Raw genomic sequence first — 22,754 nt, forward strand, 5'->3', positions numbered from 1 at the left:
ATTCACGGGTAGCTGTGACCCAAAAGTATCGGCCATCTCTAGGGAATACATAAAGGAAAAAAATTAGTAAACAACATTTTATTGGAGGGAAAAGAATGTACTGAAAATTACTTAACAAATTGCCGGCCCTAGCAAATTATAAATAATAATACTTATTGATAAAATTAAGAGATAAACCCAACCTAACCTCTTATTTCTATTGGTTTTGCCAAACGCGTTTTTTCTATCAAATTTTGTATCTGTTTTTTTCTAGTCTTCTGGCGGTGTTGAAAAATGAGCGTGGAGGATGAAGTATTTCGGATTCAGAAGAAGATGAGCAAAATATCGAGCGATGGCACGGTAAGTCAAGTCAGGAATCTATCAATTATAATGCCCCCCATATCGTCATTCACGGCAGCGAATATCCATAAGTTCTATATGGAATTTCAACTGTACATATGCCAGATTCATGTGCTTCGCCAATAACTGGGTCTTTCCTTGCGGTCTCCTTCTCTTTGTTGCAGGGTCAGGATCAGGCTTTGGATTTGCTGAAGACGTTGCAAACTCTGAATATTAACCTGGAAATTTTGACCAAGACAAGGATTGGCATGACGGTGAATGAGCTCCGAAAGAGTAGCAAGGATGATGATGTTATTGCATTGGCCAAAACGTTAATTAAGAACTGGAAACGTTTTCTTGCCAGCCCGGCACCGGCTACGCCAAACAACAACAGTAGCAACAACAATAGCTCTAGTTCCGGGGCTGGCAAAGATTCCAGCAAATCCTCATCTTCAAGTGGCAGTAAATCTTCATCAAAGGAGAAGTCAAGCAGCAGCTCAAGTTCATCTAGCAAGGACAAAGGCCGTGATGAGAAGAGACCATCGTCATCCTCGTCACAGACATCGTTCCCATCGGGCGGTATGACAGATGCTGTACGCTTGAAATGCCGTGAAATGTTGACAACAGCCTTAAAAATAGGCGAAGTTCCGGAAGGTTGTGCCGAACCCGAAGAAATGGCTGCCGAATTGGAGGAAGCCATCTATTCGGAGTTTAAAAATACTGATATGAAATACAAAAATCGTATACGTTCCCGTGTGGCCAATCTAAAGGATCCCAAGAATCCTGGACTGAGAGGTAATTTTATGTGCGGTGCCGTTTCGGCCAAACAATTGGCCAAAATGACACCCGAGGAAATGGCGAGCGATGAGATGAAAAAGCTACGTGAAAAGTTTGTCAAGGAGGCCATCAATGATGCCCAATTGGCCACCGTACAGGGCACCAAGACAGATCTCCTCAAGTGTGGTAAATGCAAGAAACGCAACTGTACCTACAATCAATTGCAGACCAGATCCGCCGATGAACCGATGACCACATTTGTAATGTGCAACGAGTGCGGCAACCGATGGAAGTTCTGTTAGGATAACCATTTAATGAATGAAAAAACAAAAAAACTAATATATGTATGTAAATTTTAATTTCTATTACATTGTAAAGACACACACATCTACACACACATACCACAAACACACACACACAAACATTTTATAATTGCGAGTACTAAAAAAAGTAAATTAAAAAATAATAATATGTCGCATTTCACACCGACCACCTAAAAAATTATAAATTTCAATAAATATTTAACTATTATTGATGGTAAAAGAATAGAATTTTTTGAATACACGGAAATCAATTCGCTCTGCTCAGAGTGATAAGAGCCGAGAGAGACTGATAACAATATATTTGAATGTTTATACGAAGCCTCGCAGTCACGTTTAAGATCATCACCGCTCACAAGTTTAGCAAACTGTTATGGATAGCTAAACTTAAAAAATATTGAAACTTTTTAAAAGTAGTTTTTAAAATTTCAATTCATATTAAAATTAGCTAATTTAATTTAACTTTTTAAAGGATTTCCGTTACTACTGACTGCGAAGTAATTACTAGTCACTACTGGTATTTCCAATACCGTATTTTGATACCCATTACACATGGGGTATATTCATTAAAAGGTTTTCCTAGTTTTAGCAAAACTCTAAAATCCGCTAAAGAGTCCCCACAAAAAAATGCTGCCACACTGTCACACCATCGATATCGTTGTTTTCCCCATCTCTAGTTATTGCTGTTATCGACATTTCTCCCGTCCCCACGCATTGTTGTTTTTCTTTTTGAGTTGAGCGGTTCGGTTTCGGTCGCTGCACCGTCGCTTGTATACTGAATATTTATACACTTACGGTGATCAGTATTTTAACGCGGATACGGTGTTGTGTTCTTGTTAGTAAGAGTAAGTTCAAGTTAGGGGAAAAAGTCGAAAACCAACAAATGCTATTTTAATAGCCGATATAATGTGAATAATTACTGTGATTGCCGGAAAGTTCAAAAGTTCTAATTGGAAACTTGTTGCTTTCCCCACCCTTTCTCCATCACTCTCTACTGCTCTCTTGACAAACGAAAAAAAAATAAAAAGAAAAACAATCGGCGCGCTGCACTTTTCCAGGCGCTTGATGGTGCGTGACCTATTTATGTAACCTGTTTTAAAAACCAAAAAAAAAAAATATATTAAATCCGTTTCAACGGGCTGCAAAAAATAACGAAACCAGAATAATTCTACATCTACATATACATTATGTACATAGTTATTGAAAAAAAAGACAAGCAAAAGTGTTAATTAAACTATGAATATAATCTACAAAAAAGGTAGAGAGTGAAGAAGACAAAAAAAAAAGAGTGCATTAACCCTGCACAGACCCAGAGCTGGTAATGTGTAGTTGCTATCTGTGTATGTGTGAGTGAATGTTGTCGGAAAACCTTATAAGCAGAGGAATTGAAAATGACAAGGGTCAAGTAAAAATTGAAATGGAATCAATTACCAATTTGTTGTGTTTAATCATTTGTTGTTACGGTTATTTTTTTTTTGATTAAAGTGTTTTTTATAGTTTTTTCAAGATTTTGATTTGAGACGTGGCTGCATTGCATTTTTTTCAGGTTTTTGTTGGCTAGAACGGTACTAACACACACACACATGCATACTGAGAGACTAACATACACCTGCCCAAAGAGCAAAAGCTAGAAAATAATATATACATATGTATGTATGTATAAGTGTGTGCAAGTGAGAGAGAGTGTGTGAGAGCATTACAAAAGAGAGGCTTACACTTAGGTGCCTAACTCATAGAAGTTTGAGCCTCACTCTCCGTGTGTGTGTGTGTAGGCTCTCTTTCTCTTTCCTTGAGCTTGACCAGGCTAAGGCTAAAGCATTCTTTTACACACACTTGTTTGGCCGGTTTGTTGCACAACGGGACATTTTCTGTGTGCATATGCACATGCGTATGTGCGTGTGTGAGTGTGCGTCTGGAAAACCCTTTTTTTTCTCCCAAGTCGAATACTTTTTTTTTGTTTTTTTTTGCGTTCCCATTCGGTTTTACACACTTATACTAATGTTGCTCTCTGCCTCTGTGTTGTTGTTGTTAGCCGGGGGCTTTCGCGACTTTCTGTTTGTTTGGTGAAACTTTTTTTTTCCATTTTTTAAGGTCTCGTCAAAATGATAAAAAAAAAATGAAAATAATACTGTGCCATCGCTTCGTCAATTTTGTTGGGTAAAAAGAAAAATGTAAACTTTAAACTGAGAAGAAAATCTACACTAAAAACAAAGTAATAAAAATAAAAAAAAAAACAATCGATCATCTTTACTGGCTTATACCGGTATATAGTAGCCTATCATTTATATCAGTTTCCAAAATGTCACAGAAATTTTGAAAAATTACATTATTTTTGAAGACAAATTTTTTAGACAGTGTTAAAAGAAAAGTTAAAAGCGTAATGACCTATTTTAAAGGAAAAGTTGCATTTCTTAACAAACATTTTCCTAAATCTTATAATTTTTTGAAAATGTTGGCTCTTTTTTACTTGTTCACTGAACATGATCGACTTAAGCCTCAAATCGACCTACAAACTTGTTTAATTTACCCACAGAATGAGTTAATAAGTAAATAATGACAAATGAGTTTTAAAATATTTTTTTTTTAAATTTTTTTTTATTTGCGATCTTTCCTAAATGGACATTAAGTAAATATTGTCAAAGGTGATCATGAAATGGGGGTGGAATCACCAGTCCGTTTCTGGTGTAAATGGTTGGTCAAGTGGGTGACTTCTTTTTAGACGTCTAATCTGCATGCTGTTCTCCAGCAGTTTGAAGGTCAGTGGATTATCAGCCTGGAGCGGTACCAAATGCCTCCGGATCTGGCACTTAACTAAGTTGTATGCCATAATGATATATTCAGGATTCAGAGCAGCAATTTATTACAGGGACTGAGCTCAGTCCTCCTGCCCAGTAACCACTGCATCTTGTAGAGTGTTGAGTTGAGTTCTCTTGACCTTAATGTGAGCTTTCCAGAATAAACGTCTGTCAAGGGTAAAGTCTAGGTATTTCACCTAATCCACATTCGGAAGAAGCTTCCCTTTATTGCTGACTGGGGGCCGTTGCGCCAGCGAATCGCGTTGAAATGCTTTAAATTAAAAACTAAAAGCAACCCAGCAATTGACGAAAAAATGACTCAAAATCGTTTCTTTCCTATTTTTTATGCCTATAAGCTAACATATATTGATTGAAAGAACAATTGCTTCTAAGAAAGAACAACATGATACACGATTTTAAAGCCATTTTATAAATAAAATGACTTTTAATGACTATTATTTAGATAACTCAATTATATGAAAAGTAGTTTTGTTTAAATAGATTGAGATAAAAAAAAATCACAAAGTCGCTTATAGTGTATTGCCTCAAAACTGAAAAAATAATTCTCAAATTGCTTACAAAACATGTGTAAAGAGAAAATAGTTTTTTTTTTACGTAAAATAAGAACTTTCAAATGTTTAATTAAAAGCGCATAAAAAAGAATAGAGCATGCATACTTTTCTCACTGAAAGTAAAACCTTTTTTTGTAAAAAAAAGTAAAAAAAAAAATAGTACAAAAAAACGACTCTCGGTATATGATAAATGTCAAAGTCAAAGTGAAAAAGAGGCAACGTATAAAGTTTATTATAATATCTCTACATATCTTTATCTCGACATAAAATAAACACATACACATGCACATATACAACCGTACTATATACCGTAATTGTACGTGGCGTCAGAGAGGTTTCCCCCCTCTGCTGCCCCCCTTACCATCTTCATGGCGCGAACTTTCACTAATGACTCTTGGATGAACTTTTGGAGCAGGCACACACACACACTCACACGCACTCTCACTACTTGCCGCCCATTGACCGTCCCCCGTCTCCCCTTACCCATTTGAACAATAATCTTTTTGGTTAAAATAAAATACATAAACATTTTGAAAAACTATTCGCAACTAAACCAAAAATAAACGTGCCTAAAACGGAAATTCTTGAAACTGTCATTGAATTTATTTTACGATCCAATCATTTGTTTATTTTTAATCATGTCTTAGTTTATACTCTATCCAAATTTCGGGTAAATGCAATTTGACTTAAGAGATGATTTTTGCTTATAACCTCGAGCAATGGCCGATCTAGGAGAAGGAATTTGGCCAATATAAGGGGAGAGTCTACCATTTTAATATTGGTTAGAATAATGATCAATTGTTGATTAATGCCACGAAAGTGTGAAGATTTGGTTTTGCCTGAACCGAAGTTGGTATACATATGTATAAGAAATTGGGCTATGTCCGACCACAGTGGAGCATTGTAGTCGGTTATTGCTTGGAAAATAGACCTGAGTAAATCATTTTGTTTTCTACATTTACCTAAAAGTTTTGAAATATTAATGGGTACAAGTTTTTAGTTTTTTTATACCATTTATATGGCCTTTAAACTTCTGCCTCTTATCTACTATGATGCCCAACTAACTTACACTTGCTTCCCACTTTATTTATTTCGTGCCAAACCTTATGTCGGATGTACGGACGTAGATATCCTTATGATTTTTCTGCAAAGAATACAGTGGACCCTTGGTTAACGAACACAATCCGTTCAAGCATCTTGTCCGATAAGGGAAACCACCATATGAATCAATGTAAAATGAATTAATGAGTTCCAGGTTGAAAAACTGAACAATTCGCCAATGGGGAAAAGGGAATTTGGAAGAACTTTGGTCACACTAGACATCTCTATTAGGTATATTCGGGATTTTCTCTGTTTCGTTGACTAAAACACAGAGAAATTTTACTTGCAATTAAGGTTTCTACAGTTTTAAATCTAAACCAAGTAGTTTGATGTGTTATATATTGAATATTCCAAAGTAGCTTATCGAGGATCTTGTCTATATTTATATGAATCGCAACGCAAATGCTCTTTAAAATGCGTTTTGATGGAATTTAAAGTTAAATTTTTAATCATTCTTTAACCATTTATTTCGAAGTTCGAACTTCTCCCCAAACTCTGATTCCAGTTCTTACAATTCTCGTTAGTCTTTTGTACATTGAATGAACATTTTAGCTAAGTAAACTAAATTGGTAAGAGTATTAAATGAGCTGCTTGATGATGTTTGGGCTATATTACATACATATAACACCTTGTAGAATGATTGTACTATGAATATGTGTATCATCTACTTATGTTAAGTTACGCCTTATCAGTGGACTACAAAATGTATTTAAGTGCCCACCCGTTGATAAGGCACGCTGGCAAAAACAGAGAGAGAAATAGAGACACACAACAACAACACACACACACACATAGACCGCCAAAAAGTGTATGTATTAAGCAATATTTAACTAAAAAGTTGAACTCTAACCACAATGATTCCAGCCAAAAATTGTACCCCACATAGTTGACTATGATGTGATGTACCACAGGTATAAGTCCATATGTGTGTGTGTGTGTGTGTGTTTGCTGTGTGTTTGTGTGTGTGTGTGGATCGGTTCCCTGAGTATTTTCTGTTTGCTAGAGCGTAACCAGACTGGTATACATACGTGACGCCCCACTAAAATCGTTATTATACTTTTTGTTGTTGTTGTCTGGCATGTTGCAATTACTTTAGGAAGAGTTTAGAAAGAGACGCCTAAAACCAACAAAATATAATGAGTAACTAACAAAAAAGCAACAACAAAACAACTAACTACCAACAAGTGCTCTGCTCTCCTCTGCACAATGAAATTTAGTGTTAAATGATGGATGAGGTGTCCAATTGTTGGACTCCGCGCTGTGTGCCCGATGGGCAGAGAAATTTAAGAAATAAATAGTCTAACAATAAGAAAGACCCTAAGTGAAATATGTTTTTAATTGTCTATCATTAAATTAAATCGTTTCAAGTGTCGAAATAGCCAAAGGAAATGATCTATTTCCACTGGAAGTTTACTTAAAGACTTTTTTTTTAAACGAAAGTGGTATAAGATATGTTTTTTTTTTTAGATTTTCCAGGGAGAAACAGGAAGATCTTCTGTAGAGGATCTTCATCTTAAAGAAGCGTTTACAACTGTTTTATAGTTCTTAAAATCTAAACCTTAAACCTAAACCTTAAAAATCTCACACAGACGGAGATTATTGTTGAATTGTGTAGTCATATGCACACGAAATCTGACTAATTAACACTTTATGTTCATCTACAGGTTTTCACACTTTTTTTTCTGTATTTACATATATTTCATTTATGACATTTATTTTAGCGACCTATTTATTTTAATCGTTCGAATGAGCAGGCTCGAAGAACTTGGTAGTTTTTGAAATAATTCTTCATTTGTTCAAACTTCGAAGTTTGAACGAATTTTTTTCACTCCAATTTGTTCTTAATTCGATAATAAAAGCATAGTTCTAACAATTCTTTCCGTTTTCCAAACGTCTCCCAACCTACAAAACCCTCTTAGTGATGTTTTGATGTGCATGATATTTCTCTATCGAACTTCACGATATTTTGATGCTAAATATTTTTAAAATAATCAGAACATTAGAAATTAGAAAATGCTATTTAAAATCTTTATAGTCATTTTGATTTTTAATATTAAAAAGTATAAATTTTGTTGTCAATAATTTAAAAACAATACGGTATCAATAGATGAAACGTAACTTGAATTTCTATGGTTTATCAACTTGATCTTGAAGACTAAATAAAACGATTTGAAAATGGTTTGATGAGCATTTCATTAGTAGAAACGAACCAAACGATTGTAATTATATGACAGATCTCACAACTGGCTTAGAACTTGTGATTAGAGTCTTAAGTATTCAACACGATTTCGAGTATATATAATTTTTAGAAAAATGTAACTTAAACACCTTTCTTTTTCTGTTTCTTTTTTCTTTGTCACTGTTGTTGTTGTTGTTGGTAAACCTATTTGGCCTTGTCGACCGAATCGTTGAATAGTATTGTTCTCGCCTTATAAAGTAATGAAAGTAAATTTTTTCAATGAAAATCGAATAATTTGCATTACAATTAAGTTGCGTTTGTTGCGTTTGCGGTGTGTCTTCAGTTCTGGCCACAAAAAAAAAAAAACAATATTTTGGTTAAAAAGTGAAAATGAGGGTTAACCTTTTTTGCATGTCTAAAGGTATTATTGGGCACGTTGAGTCTGTCCGTTCCCCTTTTATTATTTATATTTCATTTGTTGAATAGAAAAAAAGTAACGAAAGTATCATAAAAAGGTTGCTAATGCCGATGACTAATTTGTTGTTGTTGTTGTTGCTAGATTTGAGGTGGTCTTCTCTGGCTCTGTGAGTGAGTTGGCCAAAATGAATGAAAGAAAGACATTTAGTGTTAGTCTTGGTTGTTATTGTTGTTGTTGTTGTTGGCCAACAAAATGAAGCTAACCAAGCAGCGACAAGTTGTTGTGAATTCTTTCAATTTACCGTAAACTTCACCTTAATTTTATATTTCTTTTTTTTTTCTCTCCCTCTCTATCTATCTCCTCTTTTTCTCTCTCGTTTTTTCCTTCTTTTTCTTGGCTTGTTTTATTCCAGAGCCGGTTTTTAGCGCCTGCGGCAACCTGTTGTTGGTGTTTGCTAGTTTATGGCTTAAACTCTACGACTTGTTCTCTTTCGGAACAGAAAACTAAAGACAACAAAAAGAAAGAAGCAGGAGAACCAGGAGAAGAGACGAACCCGACCGATCTGACTTTGTATGTATTTGAATTTGCCAGGATCAGTAAATGAAGGACGACGAATATGGTGATTGTAACACGTGTAAGTGTAAAGTAAAGTTAAAGTTAAACAAAAAACCAAACAAAATGTTGCAATAATCGCTAAAAGAAAGGTGCCAGAACATTAAAAAAATACAACAAAAACTGAAAAACGGAAGTTCCATATGTAAAGTAGAAGGTTATAGAAAACGCTTCCCATAGCTCTTGCAGTGTCACAGTGTGGGTCATAAATCTTTGGACAGTAAAATCCCAAAATAGCCCCTTAGATCAACAAAAGACATGTAACAGGTGACTGAATCTCTATTAAGCTTAAAAAAAGTACATATACGTAGTGTATTATAATAAATATATGACAACTTTTTAGCTATAAAACATTTTATCTTACATCATCATTAACAAAAGTCGAGTGAGTGTTAGTATTAGAAAATGTTTAACAATTTAAGATTCGTGAGTTTTTAATCAGCTGTCATATAATTATACAAATAATGAAAAGTAATACATTGTAAGAAATGTATTCTCGTTGGAAATAATGTTTATTTGCGATACTTTTCAACCCAAATATATTTTTCAAATGTCTTAAAAAGTGGTCTGAATCTAGAGATTTCTAAGAGATAAGACTTAAGAGTCTTAGATGATTAAATATATATTAATCAGGACTGTTCTCATCTTCTATATCAAATGTTTCTATTGGAATCGGATTTCAGACATGTTTTCCAATTCCAATTCTTGATCCAAATATCTAAATTCCATTCTGTTGCTATTAATCAGAATGCAATTTTTTCCAATTTTCTTATTTATAAGACATCTCATTTCCGAAAAATGTTGGATTATTCTTTCAAATGATAAGAGCAAAAATGGTCATAAGTCAGTAAGCTTCTCAATAAGTTCTCATGAATTCAAAATATTTATTTTTAGAAAGCAACTCGAAAATATGGAATATGTTATAGTTGTCAAGAAGGTTTAAATAAATTTAGTTTACGTGGACCTATTGTTTTAAATTGCAATTGAATCGATTGCATTGGTTAGGATTAGTTAAAAAATTATTTTAAAAAACCATTCACAAATTTCAAAAATCATATTTACACTCTAAATAATTAAAAAAAAACCCTGGCAACCCTATAGTTCGACAGTTGAATTTAAGTTTGAATGGTAAAACGAGACGCGAAAGGGCGGGATCTGGCCCACGTAATTTTCCACACAAAAAAATACACGAAGAAATCTGCATTTTACTCGAAATTTAGAATAGCAAGTTGTTTTTATTCATTATTTATTTTGAATAGGAATCCAAAATGGAAATAAGATGAAAAAAATTAAATTTATTTTACAATTTGTTTACAAGTTTGATGAACATTAGCTTAAATATATCACAGTTTAAGGATATATTCTAAACCTGACCTTTATAGAAGCCTAGAATGAAATTTTAAAGCATAAGAGGTCCATAAAGGGTCCGAGTTATCATCACTTTTACTTTCATATCCTATAATCTTAATCTACTAATTAAACGATATTAAATAAAAGGATCTGTGTGTTATTTACGACAATTTTTATACTAAAAAAATTTGAAGAAAGGCTTCTGAAATATTCAAGTCATAATATTTTATACAATTAAATTATTTGGATGTTAACTCAAAATATGAAAGTTAAATTTATAGAGAAATAACGTGATAAGATAACGTGAATTGTTTCCAGAAAACTAAAAGATTTCTTTTGCAAACGTTCAAGATGTTTGCCCAATCTCTTTGGATTGTTGTAAAACGAATCTTATTGTCTTACTAGTCCAGAGATTTATTACCTTCACTGTGTACACCGTACAGTGTGTACAATGTGTATGTGTCCCCCATGCCATAGTATTTAGACTTGGGTGTATGCGTGTTGTTGTTGTTATTTTTTTTACTGTGTTCCGCTCAAGTGATTCTTACAACAAAAAACGTAAAGGTTTTTTTTGTTTTGTTTTTTGTTGCTTTTAATGGTTCCCCATGTTGTGTTGTCCCTGGCAACCGAAAAGGCAGCCTCGTCGTAAAGTCGTTACTTTGCAATGTCAAAGAATTGTAAACTGAAACTAAACCATACCATGTTAAACCAATCAAACAAAACAGGGTGACTACATCTGGATAGAGCCCGCTTCGGGTCGAGAATTCGATGTGGCCATTGGAGCACGTGTCATCTCGGCGGAGGGTCGACGCATTCAAGTGCGTGACGATGATGGCGATGAGGTTTGGCTTGCACCGGAGCGTCGCATCAAGGCCATGCACGCGTCATCGGTGCAAGGTGTGGAGGATATGATATCTTTGGGAGATCTACATGAGGCTGGAATTTTGAGAAATTTACTCATCCGTTACCAGGAAAATCTAATATATGTAAGTAACTATATAAAATGTGAATCGGAGAGCTGTGAAATGGTATTAATCTTTGTCCCTTAAAGTATGCAACATACATTTCGAAAAACATATTCTTAAACTGCTTATTGCATACTTTAGGGAGCAAAGTTCTTCCCTTTTACACATCGCTAGACCCGCCACTGTTCATTATGTATGACCTAAGCCAAATATGGCATTACATCATTATAGATATCATAAATTTCTTATCATTTACCTATTTTCAATTACTTTTTTTTTTGAATTTATTATTATCAATTTTCTGATTGATTCAAAAGTCTAAAGCATTCTTATCAAAAAGACACTCAAAAAACTAATCTGCATATCAACACACACTTTCATATCTCTCTCTTTCTTTCTCTCTCTTTGTGTTTTTAGACATATACCGGTTCCATATTGGTTGCCGTTAATCCCTACCAAATACTCCCCATTTATACAGCCGATCAGATCAAATTGTATAAGGAGCGTAAAATTGGTGAACTGCCTCCGCATATTTTTGCCATTGGCGATAATGCATATGCGCATATGAAACGCTATCGCCAGGATCAATGTATAGTTATATCGGGAGAATCGGGTGCCGGTAAGACGGAAAGCACAAAATTGATATTACAATATTTGGCGGCAATAAGCGGCAAACATTCTTGGATCGAGCAACAAATTCTTGAAGCTAATCCCATATTGGAGGCCTTTGGCAATGCCAAAACAATACGCAATGATAATTCGTCACGGTATTTAACTATTCGATTGAAATTTGATTTGAAAAATGATTAATGATAATTTGTTTTTTCGTGTTTTCTCTTTTGTTGTTGTGTTAATAGCTTTGGCAAATATATAGATATACATTTTAGTGCTAATGGTGTGATCGAGGGAGCCAAAATCGAACAATATTTATTGGAGAAGTCACGCATTGTTTCACAGAATCACAGTGAACGCAATTATCATGTGTTCTATTGCATTCTGGCTGGATTATCGACGGATGAGAAGAGTCGTCTGGATTTGGGGGTGGCAGCTGATTACAAGTGAGTTAGAAGAAATAATTTCAGATCAGGATGTTTGTAAAACAGTTGTGCTTAGCAGTTGGGTATACTATTTGTAGATATCTTTTGTGTATAACATTTATGTATAACAGTTGTGTTTAAGGTTAAGTTCAACAGTAGTATATAACAGTTGAATATCATAGATGTATTCAGTTGTTGTTCCCGCGACAGTTTTCTGTATAACAGATAAAAGTACAACAAATTAATGTAATATTTACGTACAAAAGTAATATATAACATTTTGGAATTACCCCTTTATGCAGCAGTTATACATAAATCGAGCCGTTATACATAAAACTTGGGTTAAGTTGGAGCTGAGTTGCATTTGACAGTGGATTATAATAGTTTTGTTTAACAGTTGTGTATAACAATTGCGTATACAAGCTGTGTATAACAGTTGTGTATATCAGTTGTGTATAAAAGATGTTACTACGTCATAAAAGAGATAAAAGTTATATGTAACATGTGTAAATAACTGTTCGGCATAACTGTTATACATAAAATTCACTTTTATACATAACAGTAGCGTTAAACAATAGTTCCGAGTGGCTTATAATAGTTAACAGTATAACAGTTTTATGTAACAGTTGCCTGCAATTATATATATCACTTATAAGATTACCAATTTTGTCTTTGCGCCGTGTATAACAGATGAAAATCTGCCGGAAAGACTATAAAAGTTGCATATAGAAACATGTAGGAATAATCTTTATGTTCAACGATCAAAGGATCCAGGGGGGAATCAGAAAGGTCTAGACATGCTCTAAAATATCGATATATAGATTTATTGCTTACTTTTCTTGGCTGTCTGGTATATACCCGACTTCTTCGATCCATCCAGGTCCATAGCAATTACATTATATCGCGTATAACAGTTATACAAGATATATTACAGATGATTGTAACGTTTAACAAAAGCGCATCGCATTAGGGTATAACAGTTACTTACTACAGTGATGTATAACACATTTTATTCTATTTCTAACTCGTCAATCTCTTTATTTCAGATACCTAACTGGTGGCAATAGCATTACCTGCGAAGGACGTGACGATTCCGCTGAATTCTCGGATATACGATCGGCCATGAAAGTTTTACTATTCTCCGATCAAGAGATATGGGAAATAATAAAACTATTGGCTGCCCTACTCCATTGTGGCAATATTAAATATAAAGCAACTGTAGTGGATAATCTCGATGCAACCGAAATACCAGAGCATATCAATGTGGAACGTGTTGCTGGTCTATTGGGTCTACCGATTCAACCTTTAATCGATGCCCTAACCAGACGAACTCTATTCGCCCATGGCGAGACAGTTGTGTCCACCCTATCGCGGGAGCAATCTGTGGATGTACGAGATGCCTTTGTGAAGGGCATTTACGGACGTCTTTTTGTGCATATTGTGAAAAAGATCAATACGGCCATCTATAAACCCCGGGCCACTTCGCGCAATGCCATCGGAGTGCTGGATATTTTCGGTTTCGAGAATTTCGATCAAAATAGTTTCGAACAATTTTGCATTAACTATGCGAATGAGAATTTGCAACAGTTTTTCGTGCAACATATATTCAAACTCGAACAAGAGGAATACAATCATGAGGCCATTAATTGGCAGCATATTGAATTTGTTGATAATCAAGATGCTTTGGATTTAATAGCCATCAAGCAATTGAACATTATGGCCTTAATTGATGAAGAGGCACGCTTTCCCAAGGGCACGGATCAGACAATGTTGGCCAAATTACACAAGACACACGGATCGCATAAGAATTATTTGAAACCGAAATCGGATATAAACACTAGCTTTGGGTTAAATCATTTTGCTGGTGTGGTCTTTTATGATACTCGTGGTTTCTTGGATAAAAATCGTGATACATTTAGTCCAGATCTGTTGCATTTGGTTAGCCAAAGTGGCAATAAATTTCTGCGACAAATTTTCGCACAAGATATTGAAATGGGGGCTGAGACAAGGAAACGAACTCCCACCCTATCGACACAGTTTCGTAAGAGTTTGGATGCTCTTATGAAGACTCTGTGCAGTTGCCAGCCATTTTTCATACGTTGTATTAAGCCCAATGAACTGAAAAAGCCTATGATGTTTGATCGTGGCTTATGTTGTCGGCAATTGCGTTACTCGGGCATGATGGAGACCATACGGATACGTCGAGCTGGTTATCCCATACGACATGGTTTTAGAGAATTTGTCGAGAGATATCGCTTCTTAATACCTGGAGTACCGCCAGCTCATCGTACCGATTGCCAAGCGGCTACATCAAGGATATGCGCCATGGTTTTGGGTAAATCGGATTATCAATTGGGTCATACGAAAGTTTTTCTAAAGGATGCTCATGATCTATTCTTGGAACAAGAACGAGATCGTGTTTTGACAAGGAAAATCCTAATACTTCAACGTAGTATACGTGGTTGGGTCTATCGACGACGTTTTCTGCGCTTGCGAGCAGCAGCAATTACCGTGCAAAGATTCTGGAAGGGTTATGCCCAACGGAAACGTTATCGTAATATGCGTGTCGGCTATATGCGTTTACAGGCTCTGATACGGTCAAGAGTGTTATCGCATAGGTTTCGTCATTTGCGTGGTCATATTGTGGGTCTACAGGCTCATGCCCGTGGCTATTTGGTTAGACGTGAATATGGCCATAAAATGTGGGCCGTCATTAAGATACAATCGCATGTCCGTCGCATGATTGCCGTGCGACGATATCGCAAACTTCGTCTCGAACACAAACAATTTGCCGAAGTGCTGCAATTACGGAAATTGGAAGAGCAAGAGCTACTGCATCGTGGCAATAAGCATGCACGTGAAATAGCCGAACAGCATTATCGTGATCGTTTGCATGAGTTGGAACGTCGTGACTTGCAGGAACAACTCGAGGATCGTCGTCGCGTGGAGGTGAAGAAGAATATCATCAATGATGCTGCCCGCAAGCAAGAAGAACCCGTCGATGATAGCAAATTGGTTGAGGCAATGTTTGATTTTCTACCCGATTCGAGTAGCGATGCTCCCACACCACATGCCGGCCGTGAGACTTCAGTTTTCAATGATTTACCCCATGCTCAGACAGTGAATCAAGATGATATTATTGCTCCCATGCATATATCCGAGGATGAGGAGGATTTGTCGGAATTTAAATTTCAGAAATTCGCTGCAACATATTTCCAGGGCAATGTCAATCATCAGTATGCGAAGAAGGCTTTAAAGCATCCGCTGCTGCCATTGCATACACAAGGTGATCAGTTGGCCGCCCAGGCATTATGGATCACCATATTGAGATTTACGGGTGATATGCCAGAGCCAAAATATCATACAATGGATCGCATGGATACCACATCCGTGATGTCCAAAGTGACGGCAACTTTGGGTAGAAATTTCATTAGGAGTAAGGTGAGTGAGAATATAAATATATTAGGGCCTATAATTTTATTTGTGCGGTTCGTGATGGTGGAACTTGCTTTTATAATGAATTCATTGTAAAGGACCTTTCCATTTAAAATCTCTTTTTGAAATACTTATTTAAGCCCCTCAATTATGGCGAGCCTTGAGTTAAATTAAGGTTTTTCTTAAGAGTTTTTTCTTTCAATCTGAAGCAAACTGAGTGAATGTTTAAATAGTGGTTTCAATGATTCAAGAATGAGCAACCAAAAGGATGAAAAATAGAGAGCTGGAATCTATGCTCGTTAAACTTCCTTTTCAAACACATGAAGACCTCACAGAAACTATAAGAAAACGAAACCCCTTCTCCCTATGTAAATGTTCGGCCTCTTGCTGCAGGATATGTCAAAAGCAGCCTCAGGGAAGTTTTGGTTCCAGCCTTTTAGTCCGAATAACATTTGTTTTGGTTGATACGGAACGCCTTTACTAAAATAAGCTTCACCTCCAATAAGGTCAACAAAATTGGCTTGACCTATTCATTTTCCTCAAACTAACGCAATTTTTTTGAAGTTGTAATGAGAAAAAGTCATAAGTTTAGAAGGGCAATACTTTGAATTTTAAATAAACTTCTGTATAACCAAAAAAACCTGCACAAATTAAGTTATAGACCTAAGATAAACGATTAAAAGATAAAACTAATGCAATTTTTATGTCTTGGCTTACAGGAATTCCAGGAAGCTCAACTGATGGGAATGGATCCGGATGCTTTTCTCAAACAAAAACCTCGTTCCATACGCCACAAACTTGTCTCATTGACATTGAAACGAAAGAACAAATTGGGTGAGGATGTTCGCCGACGATTGCAGGATGATGAATACACTGCGGATAGCTATCAATCGTGGCTGCAATCGCGTCCAACTTCAAATCTGGAGAAGCTACACTTTATCATTGGCCATGGCATATTGAGAGCTGAGCTGCGTGATGAAATCTATTGTCAGATATGCAAACAATTGACAAATAATCCCTTGAAATCGTCACATGCCAGAGGATGGATATTGTTATCGTTATGCGTTGGTTGTTTTGCCCCCTCGGAGAAGTTTGTCAACTATTTGCGAGCATTTATACGTGAAGGACCACCCGGTTATGCGCCATACTGTGAGGAGCGTTTGAAGCGTACGTTTAACAATGGGACACGTAATCAACCGCCCTCGTGGTTGGAGTTACAGGCAACGAAATCAAAAAAACCCATAATGTTACCAATTACATTTATGGATGGCAATACGAAGACTTTGCTGGCGGATTCGGCAACAACTGCGAGGGAATTGTGCAATCAGCTATCGGATAAGATTACATTGAAAGATCAATTTGGTTTCTCATTGTATATAGCTTTATTTGATAAGGTTAGCTCATTGGGCAGTGGTGGAGATCATGTGATGGATGCCATTTCTCAGTGTGAACAATATGCCAAGGAACAGGGCGCCCAAGAGAGAAATGCCCCATGGCGTTTATTCTTCCGCAAGGAGATATTTGCCCCCTGGCATGAACCCACACATGATCAGGTGGCCACCAATCTCATTTATCAGCAAGTGGTGCGTGGTGTTAAGTTCGGTGAATATCGTTGCGATAAAGAGGAAGATTTGGCCATGATTGCTGCCCAGCAATATTTTATTGAATATGGCACGGATATGTCGATGGAGCGTTTATTTACTCTATTGCCCAATTTTATACCCGATTTCTGTTTAAGCGGTGTGGATAAGGCAATTGAACGTTGGGCCGCTTTGGTATTGCAGGCCTATAAGAAATCCTATTATGTCAAGGATAAGATAGCAGCATTGAAGATTAAAGAGGATATTGTTAGCTATGCCAAATATAAATGGCCATTGCTCTTCTCACGTTTCTATGAGGCATATCGTAATTCTGGACCCAATTTACCGAAAAATGATGTCATCATAGCGGTCAATTGGACGGGTGTTTATGTGGTTGATGATCAGGAGCAAGTACTATTAGAGCTTAGCTTTCCCGAGATAACAGCCGTTTCCAGCCAGAAGACAAATAAAGTATTCACCCAAACATTTAGTTTATCCACTGTGCGTGGAGAGGAGTTTACATTCCAGAGTCCAAATGCGGAGGATATACGAGATTTGGTTGTCTACTTTTTGGATGGCCTGAAGAAGCGGTGAGTTTTAGTGAAATTCCATTTCATTTTACTTGGTAATTTATGTAAATTTCTTTTTTGGCAGCTCGAAATTTGTGATTGCTCTGCAGGATTATCGTGCTCCATCGGATGGCACAAGTTTCTTGTCATTCTTTAAGGGTGATCTAATCATATTGGAAGATGAATCATGCGGTGAATCTGTTCTCAATAATGGCTGGTGTATAGGACGTTGTGATCGCTCACAGGAGCGCGGTGATTTCCCCGCCGAGACAGTCTATGTCCTGCCGACATTGAGTAAGCCACCGCAGGATATATTGGCTCTATTTAATATTGAAGAAGCCCACCATGGACGTCGCCTGAGTATGGCTTCCAATGGTGGCACAGTTGAGCCTCGAGATCGTCCTCACACTCTAATGGAATATGCCTTGGATCATTTCCGTTTGCCACCCAAGCGAACCATGTCCAAGACATTGACATTGAGCTCAAAGCGCAGTGAGGAACTCTGGCGTTATGCCAGAGATCCCATCAAGGCTCCTCTGTTGCGTAAACTGCAGAGTAAAGAAGAGCTAGCCGAAGAGGCTTGCTTTGCCTTTGCTGCCATATTGAAGTATATGGGAGATTTGCCTTCGAAACGTCCTCGGATGGGTAATGAGATCACCGATCACATATTCGATGGACCCCTCAAACATGAGATTCTAAGGGATGAGATCTATTGCCAGTTAATGAAACAATTGACAGATAATCGTAATCGCTTGTCCGAGGAACGAGGCTGGGAGTTAATGTGGTTGGCCACTGGTCTCTTTGCCTGTTCGCAGGGCTTACTCAAAGAACTGTTACTCTTTCTACGCACGCGTCGTCATCCAATCTCACAGGATTCGATGCATCGTCTGCAAAAGACAATACGCCATGGACAGCGTAAATATCCGCCACATCAGGTGGAAGTGGAGGCCATACAGCACAAGACAACGCAAATCTTTCACAAAGTCTATTTCCCCGACGACACGGACGAGGCCTTTGAGGTGGATAGCTCAACGCGTGCCAAGGACTTTTGCAATAATATCTCGCAACGTTTAAATCTACGCACCAGTGAAGGTTTCTCTTTGTTTGTAAAAATCGCCGATAAAGTCATATCCGTGCCGGAGGGTGACTTCTTCTTCGATTTTGTTCGCCATCTAACCGATTGGATTAAAAAGGCGCGACCCATCCGGGATGGAGCAAATCCACAATTCACCTATCAGGTCTTCTTTATGAAGAAATTGTGGACAAACACTGTGCCAGGCAAAGATCGTAATGCCGATCTGATATTCCATTATCATCAGGAATTGCCAAAGTTGTTGCGTGGCTATCACAAATGCTCCCGCGAGGAGGCATCCAAATTGGCTGCTTTGGTCTTCCGTGTACGATTTGGCGAGAACAAACAAGAATTGCAGGCCATACCGTGAGTTGAAATTGAAAGTATTCACTTAACAAGATTAAATTTAATTAATGTTTCCCTCTTAATTACAGACAAATGCTGCGAGAACTTATACCATCGGATATTATGAAAATGCAAAGCACCAGCGAATGGAAACGTTCAATTGTGGCCTCATATAATCAAGACGGTGGCATGAGTTCTGAAGATGCCAAGGTTGCCTTCCTAAAGATTGTCTACAGGTTTGTATTTAAGAAAATAAACTTTTAAAATTTTTTAATCTAAGTGATAAAATTTAATGTATTTGGATTTATGAAAGTAATTTTCATATAGAAGTTATAGTTTAAGTAGCATAATTTAAAGTTTTTCATAATGATTTAATATATTTTAAAGCTGTAGTGTTATATCTACTCTAAATCCATCGGGTTATACATAGTAGGCAGTAATAGTAATATTCAGAAAAGTTTTTGTAGTTTTGTAATGTTGGTAATAGAATTAACCAAAGACGAAGTATTTTAACGGTCTTATATGTTTGTAGAAATCCATTAATCATATAGAAAACAAACAAAAATATGAACTTATTTATTTTTTTAACGTTTTCAAAAAACTTTCCGATATATTTCCAACAAGTATTTCTTAAAGTATAATTTACCAAGAATTTGTACTGACATTTTTACAAAAATGTCTCCATTACATAAGAATTTACTCATACGAGCAAGAATTAAACTTATTCGCCTTGGGATAAAGACATTTGTGAAACTTTCAGTGCACATTTTTGGGAGTTTTTTCGGATGACATTTTACATGTTTGCAAATTTTTAAAGAAACGTTTGCTTCGGAAATGCTGTTACAGAAGTTAAGAAAAATTAAAATCAATTTTCTTTAAACTTATTTTCCATGACAGTTGAAAATTCTCTACTTTAAACAACAAAAAAAAAATTGGAATAGATATTTGCCATTGTTATATGTACTTTTTGTACACAAATTAAAAGTCCATGCTTCAGGTTTGGGCGATGAAACTTATATAAACTTATATTGCCAGTTAAAAATTAACCGCAAAGTTTTGATTATTTAAAATCAAGAAGCAAATATTGTCATTAAAGAATTAGCGAATTCGGAGTCTTCATTATTTCTTTACGCTTTTGCTTACTGGCAAGATACAAGTTAGATACTATTAGATTATATCAAGAAAATAAAATAATAATACCAATAAGACTTTAAAGAAAAGTCTTATATAATACTGATTAGTATTATTACGAAATAAGATTCATTTAATAATAATTTTTTTTTCATCGTGTTAATAAAAATTTACCTTTGAATAAAACTTAATTGATTTCCCAAAAAAAAATGTATGTTAAGTGGAAACTTTACCAAACCTTTTAACATATTTTGTTAAATTTAAAAAAAAAAACAAACAAATATTTAATGTAAATGTAGTTGTAATGTAATAAGACAGACAAAATTTAATTGATTAAGTATTCAGTTCAGCTCACAATAGAATTTATATGCAAAAGACAACTCTCACCATATTAAGCAAGCGACTTACCAAGTTCCAAATTTGGCAAAGTTTCCAAAAGAAACATTTGATCAATCATTACAAAAATAACAAAAATAAAAATATATATACATATTTATAAATAGCAAACCTATTAATACACCTTTAATATTCTCTGTTAAACATATTATTCTAATTTTCCCCAAAATGAATTTTTTTAATAAATTTCGTTTATATTCTAGATGGCCAACCTTTGGTTCAGCCTTTTTTGAGGTTAAACAAACCACCGAGCCGAATTATCCTGAAATGTTGCTCATTGCCATTAATAAGCATGGCGTAAGTCTTATCCATCCAGTGACCAAAGTAAGTTCAAAATAAATTAAAAACTGATAAAACTTTCTCTAATTAAAATTGATATTTGTTGCAGGATATATTGGTCACACATCCGTTTACTCGTATCTCGAACTGGTCATCGGGTAATACATATTTCCATATGACCATTGGTAATCTTGTTAGAGGCTCAAAATTACTTTGCGAGACCTCGCTGGGTTATAAGATGGACGATCTACTGACTTCATATATCTCGTTGATGTTGACCAATATGAATAAGAATCGTACCATACGAGCCAACTGAAACAAAACGAAAAACAAATTGAAATATTTATAATAACTATAAATTATAAATTGCAATATATATATATATAGAAATATATATGCCTAGTACATTTAGTTAAGTAAAAAGAGAACACTATACATTCCTTTCCTACATATTCACACCGAACTGCAAATGTTTCGCTTATTTCTTCAATTATTGTATAAATGCGCCGCACATTTGTTTCTTAGGCAGCTACTTGTATTTCCTATCGAACACATTCCCCAACACTTAAATTATTTAATATATACTTAAAGACAATCAATCTTACTTAAAACTTTCTAAATATAGATAGGCCTTTTTTTTGCATTTTCTGTTCTTCATTCCATAAACTCTGCAGAATTCTAATTCCTGTACTGATGACGTTTTGTATCAAATACATAGAAATGTTCAATTATTTAATACATAAATTATATACACTATAAATTATAAAAATGCCAAAATCATGTCTTAATTTATTTGTGGTGTCAGCTAAAAGAGAGTTCAAATGTGAAAGTTTAATCGAAAGCTTGGGAAACTCTGGAAAAATATTCAAGATAATAAATTTTGCTTCATGATTTCTTGAATTGGTCTGACCAGCGTGGGATTGGAGAAAAAAACTAATAATCTAAATGTGGAGCAGAGTTTCTACAGGTTGGAAACTTTATTTTTTATAGGAAACATAAATTTTGTCTTAAGAAACTCTTTAAGAAAAGCAAGAAGTTGCTTTGGATCGCTTTCATGTTGGGTAATTATTTTAAGGTAGCTTTAATTTAGGGACAGATTTTATAATTAAACTAAACTACAAATTATAATCTTCTATATATTTATTGTTTTAAAACGAGTTAGTTTAGTTTAAGGTGAAACAATTTGCCACTTTTAACTCTTAAGTGATTTAAATACTCAATTGTAATTTGAATATTCAAATCAATTTCTTTTTTACCAATCATTTAGTGGGTAATTATTGCCCCCCAACATATAAAGGATATATCGGCATCTGAAGATCTATTATAGATCTGCTCTGGTGTTTACATTATCTATTAATATAATGGATTAACGGACCTTTGTAGTTCATTGAGATATTAAAGAAATTATAAAGAAGTGAAATTAAACTGCTAAAATTAAGAGTTGAATTGGAGTAATTATGAATAACTAAAGTTATCTGTATACAATGTAGTAGCGCTTGTAAC

At 35.5% G+C, this 22,754-nt stretch overlaps 2 protein-coding genes across 2 annotated transcripts; both read left to right on the forward strand.

The window, feature by feature from the left end:
• Positions 1–23: 23 nt before the first annotated feature.
• LOC6643516 (transcription elongation factor S-II) lies at positions 24–1,638 on the forward strand. The gene is made up of 3 exons (XM_002066456.4): positions 24–97; positions 254–339; positions 504–1,638. Exons 2-3 carry the CDS (start codon positions 274–276, stop codon positions 1,395–1,397), a joined length of 960 nt encoding a protein of 319 aa, XP_002066492.1. The 5' UTR covers positions 24–97; positions 254–273; the 3' UTR covers positions 1,398–1,638.
• Positions 1,639–2,137: 499 nt separating this feature from the next.
• On the forward strand, positions 2,138–21,714 carry LOC6643515 (myosin-VIIa). Its single transcript, XM_002066455.4, has 11 exons — positions 2,138–2,260; positions 8,893–9,114; positions 11,168–11,428; positions 11,825–12,174; positions 12,265–12,465; positions 13,491–15,885; positions 16,599–18,049; positions 18,114–19,466; positions 19,535–19,681; positions 21,176–21,296; positions 21,361–21,714. Exons 2-11 carry the CDS (start codon positions 9,097–9,099, stop codon positions 21,565–21,567), a joined length of 6,504 nt encoding a protein of 2,167 aa, XP_002066491.1. The 5' UTR covers positions 2,138–2,260; positions 8,893–9,096; the 3' UTR covers positions 21,568–21,714.
• Positions 21,715–22,754: the final 1,040 nt, after the last annotated feature.

Source organism: Drosophila willistoni, assembly GCF_018902025.1.
Source record: "Drosophila willistoni isolate 14030-0811.24 chromosome 2R unlocalized genomic scaffold, UCI_dwil_1.1 Seg200, whole genome shotgun sequence".
Lineage (NCBI taxonomy): Eukaryota > Metazoa > Arthropoda > Insecta > Diptera > Drosophilidae > Drosophila > Drosophila willistoni.

What these genes read in the sequence shown, in the direction of transcription:
- LOC6643516 (XM_002066456.4), top strand. Translation starts at nt 274, where the DNA reads ATGAGCGTGGAGGATGAAGTATTTCGGATTCAGAAGAAGATGAGCAAA. An exon ending in AAATATCGAGCGATGGCACG is followed by an intron (nt 340 to 503) that starts GTAAGTCAAGTC and finishes TCTTTGTTGCAG; the next exon opens with GGTCAGGATCAGGCTTTGGA.
- LOC6643515 (XM_002066455.4), top strand. An exon ending in GGGGTGGCAGCTGATTACAA is followed by an intron (nt 12,466 to 13,490) that starts GTGAGTTAGAAG and finishes TCTTTATTTCAG; the next exon opens with ATACCTAACTGGTGGCAATA. An exon ending in TTCCTAAAGATTGTCTACAG is followed by an intron (nt 19,682 to 21,175) that starts GTTTGTATTTAA and finishes TTTATATTCTAG; the next exon opens with ATGGCCAACCTTTGGTTCAG.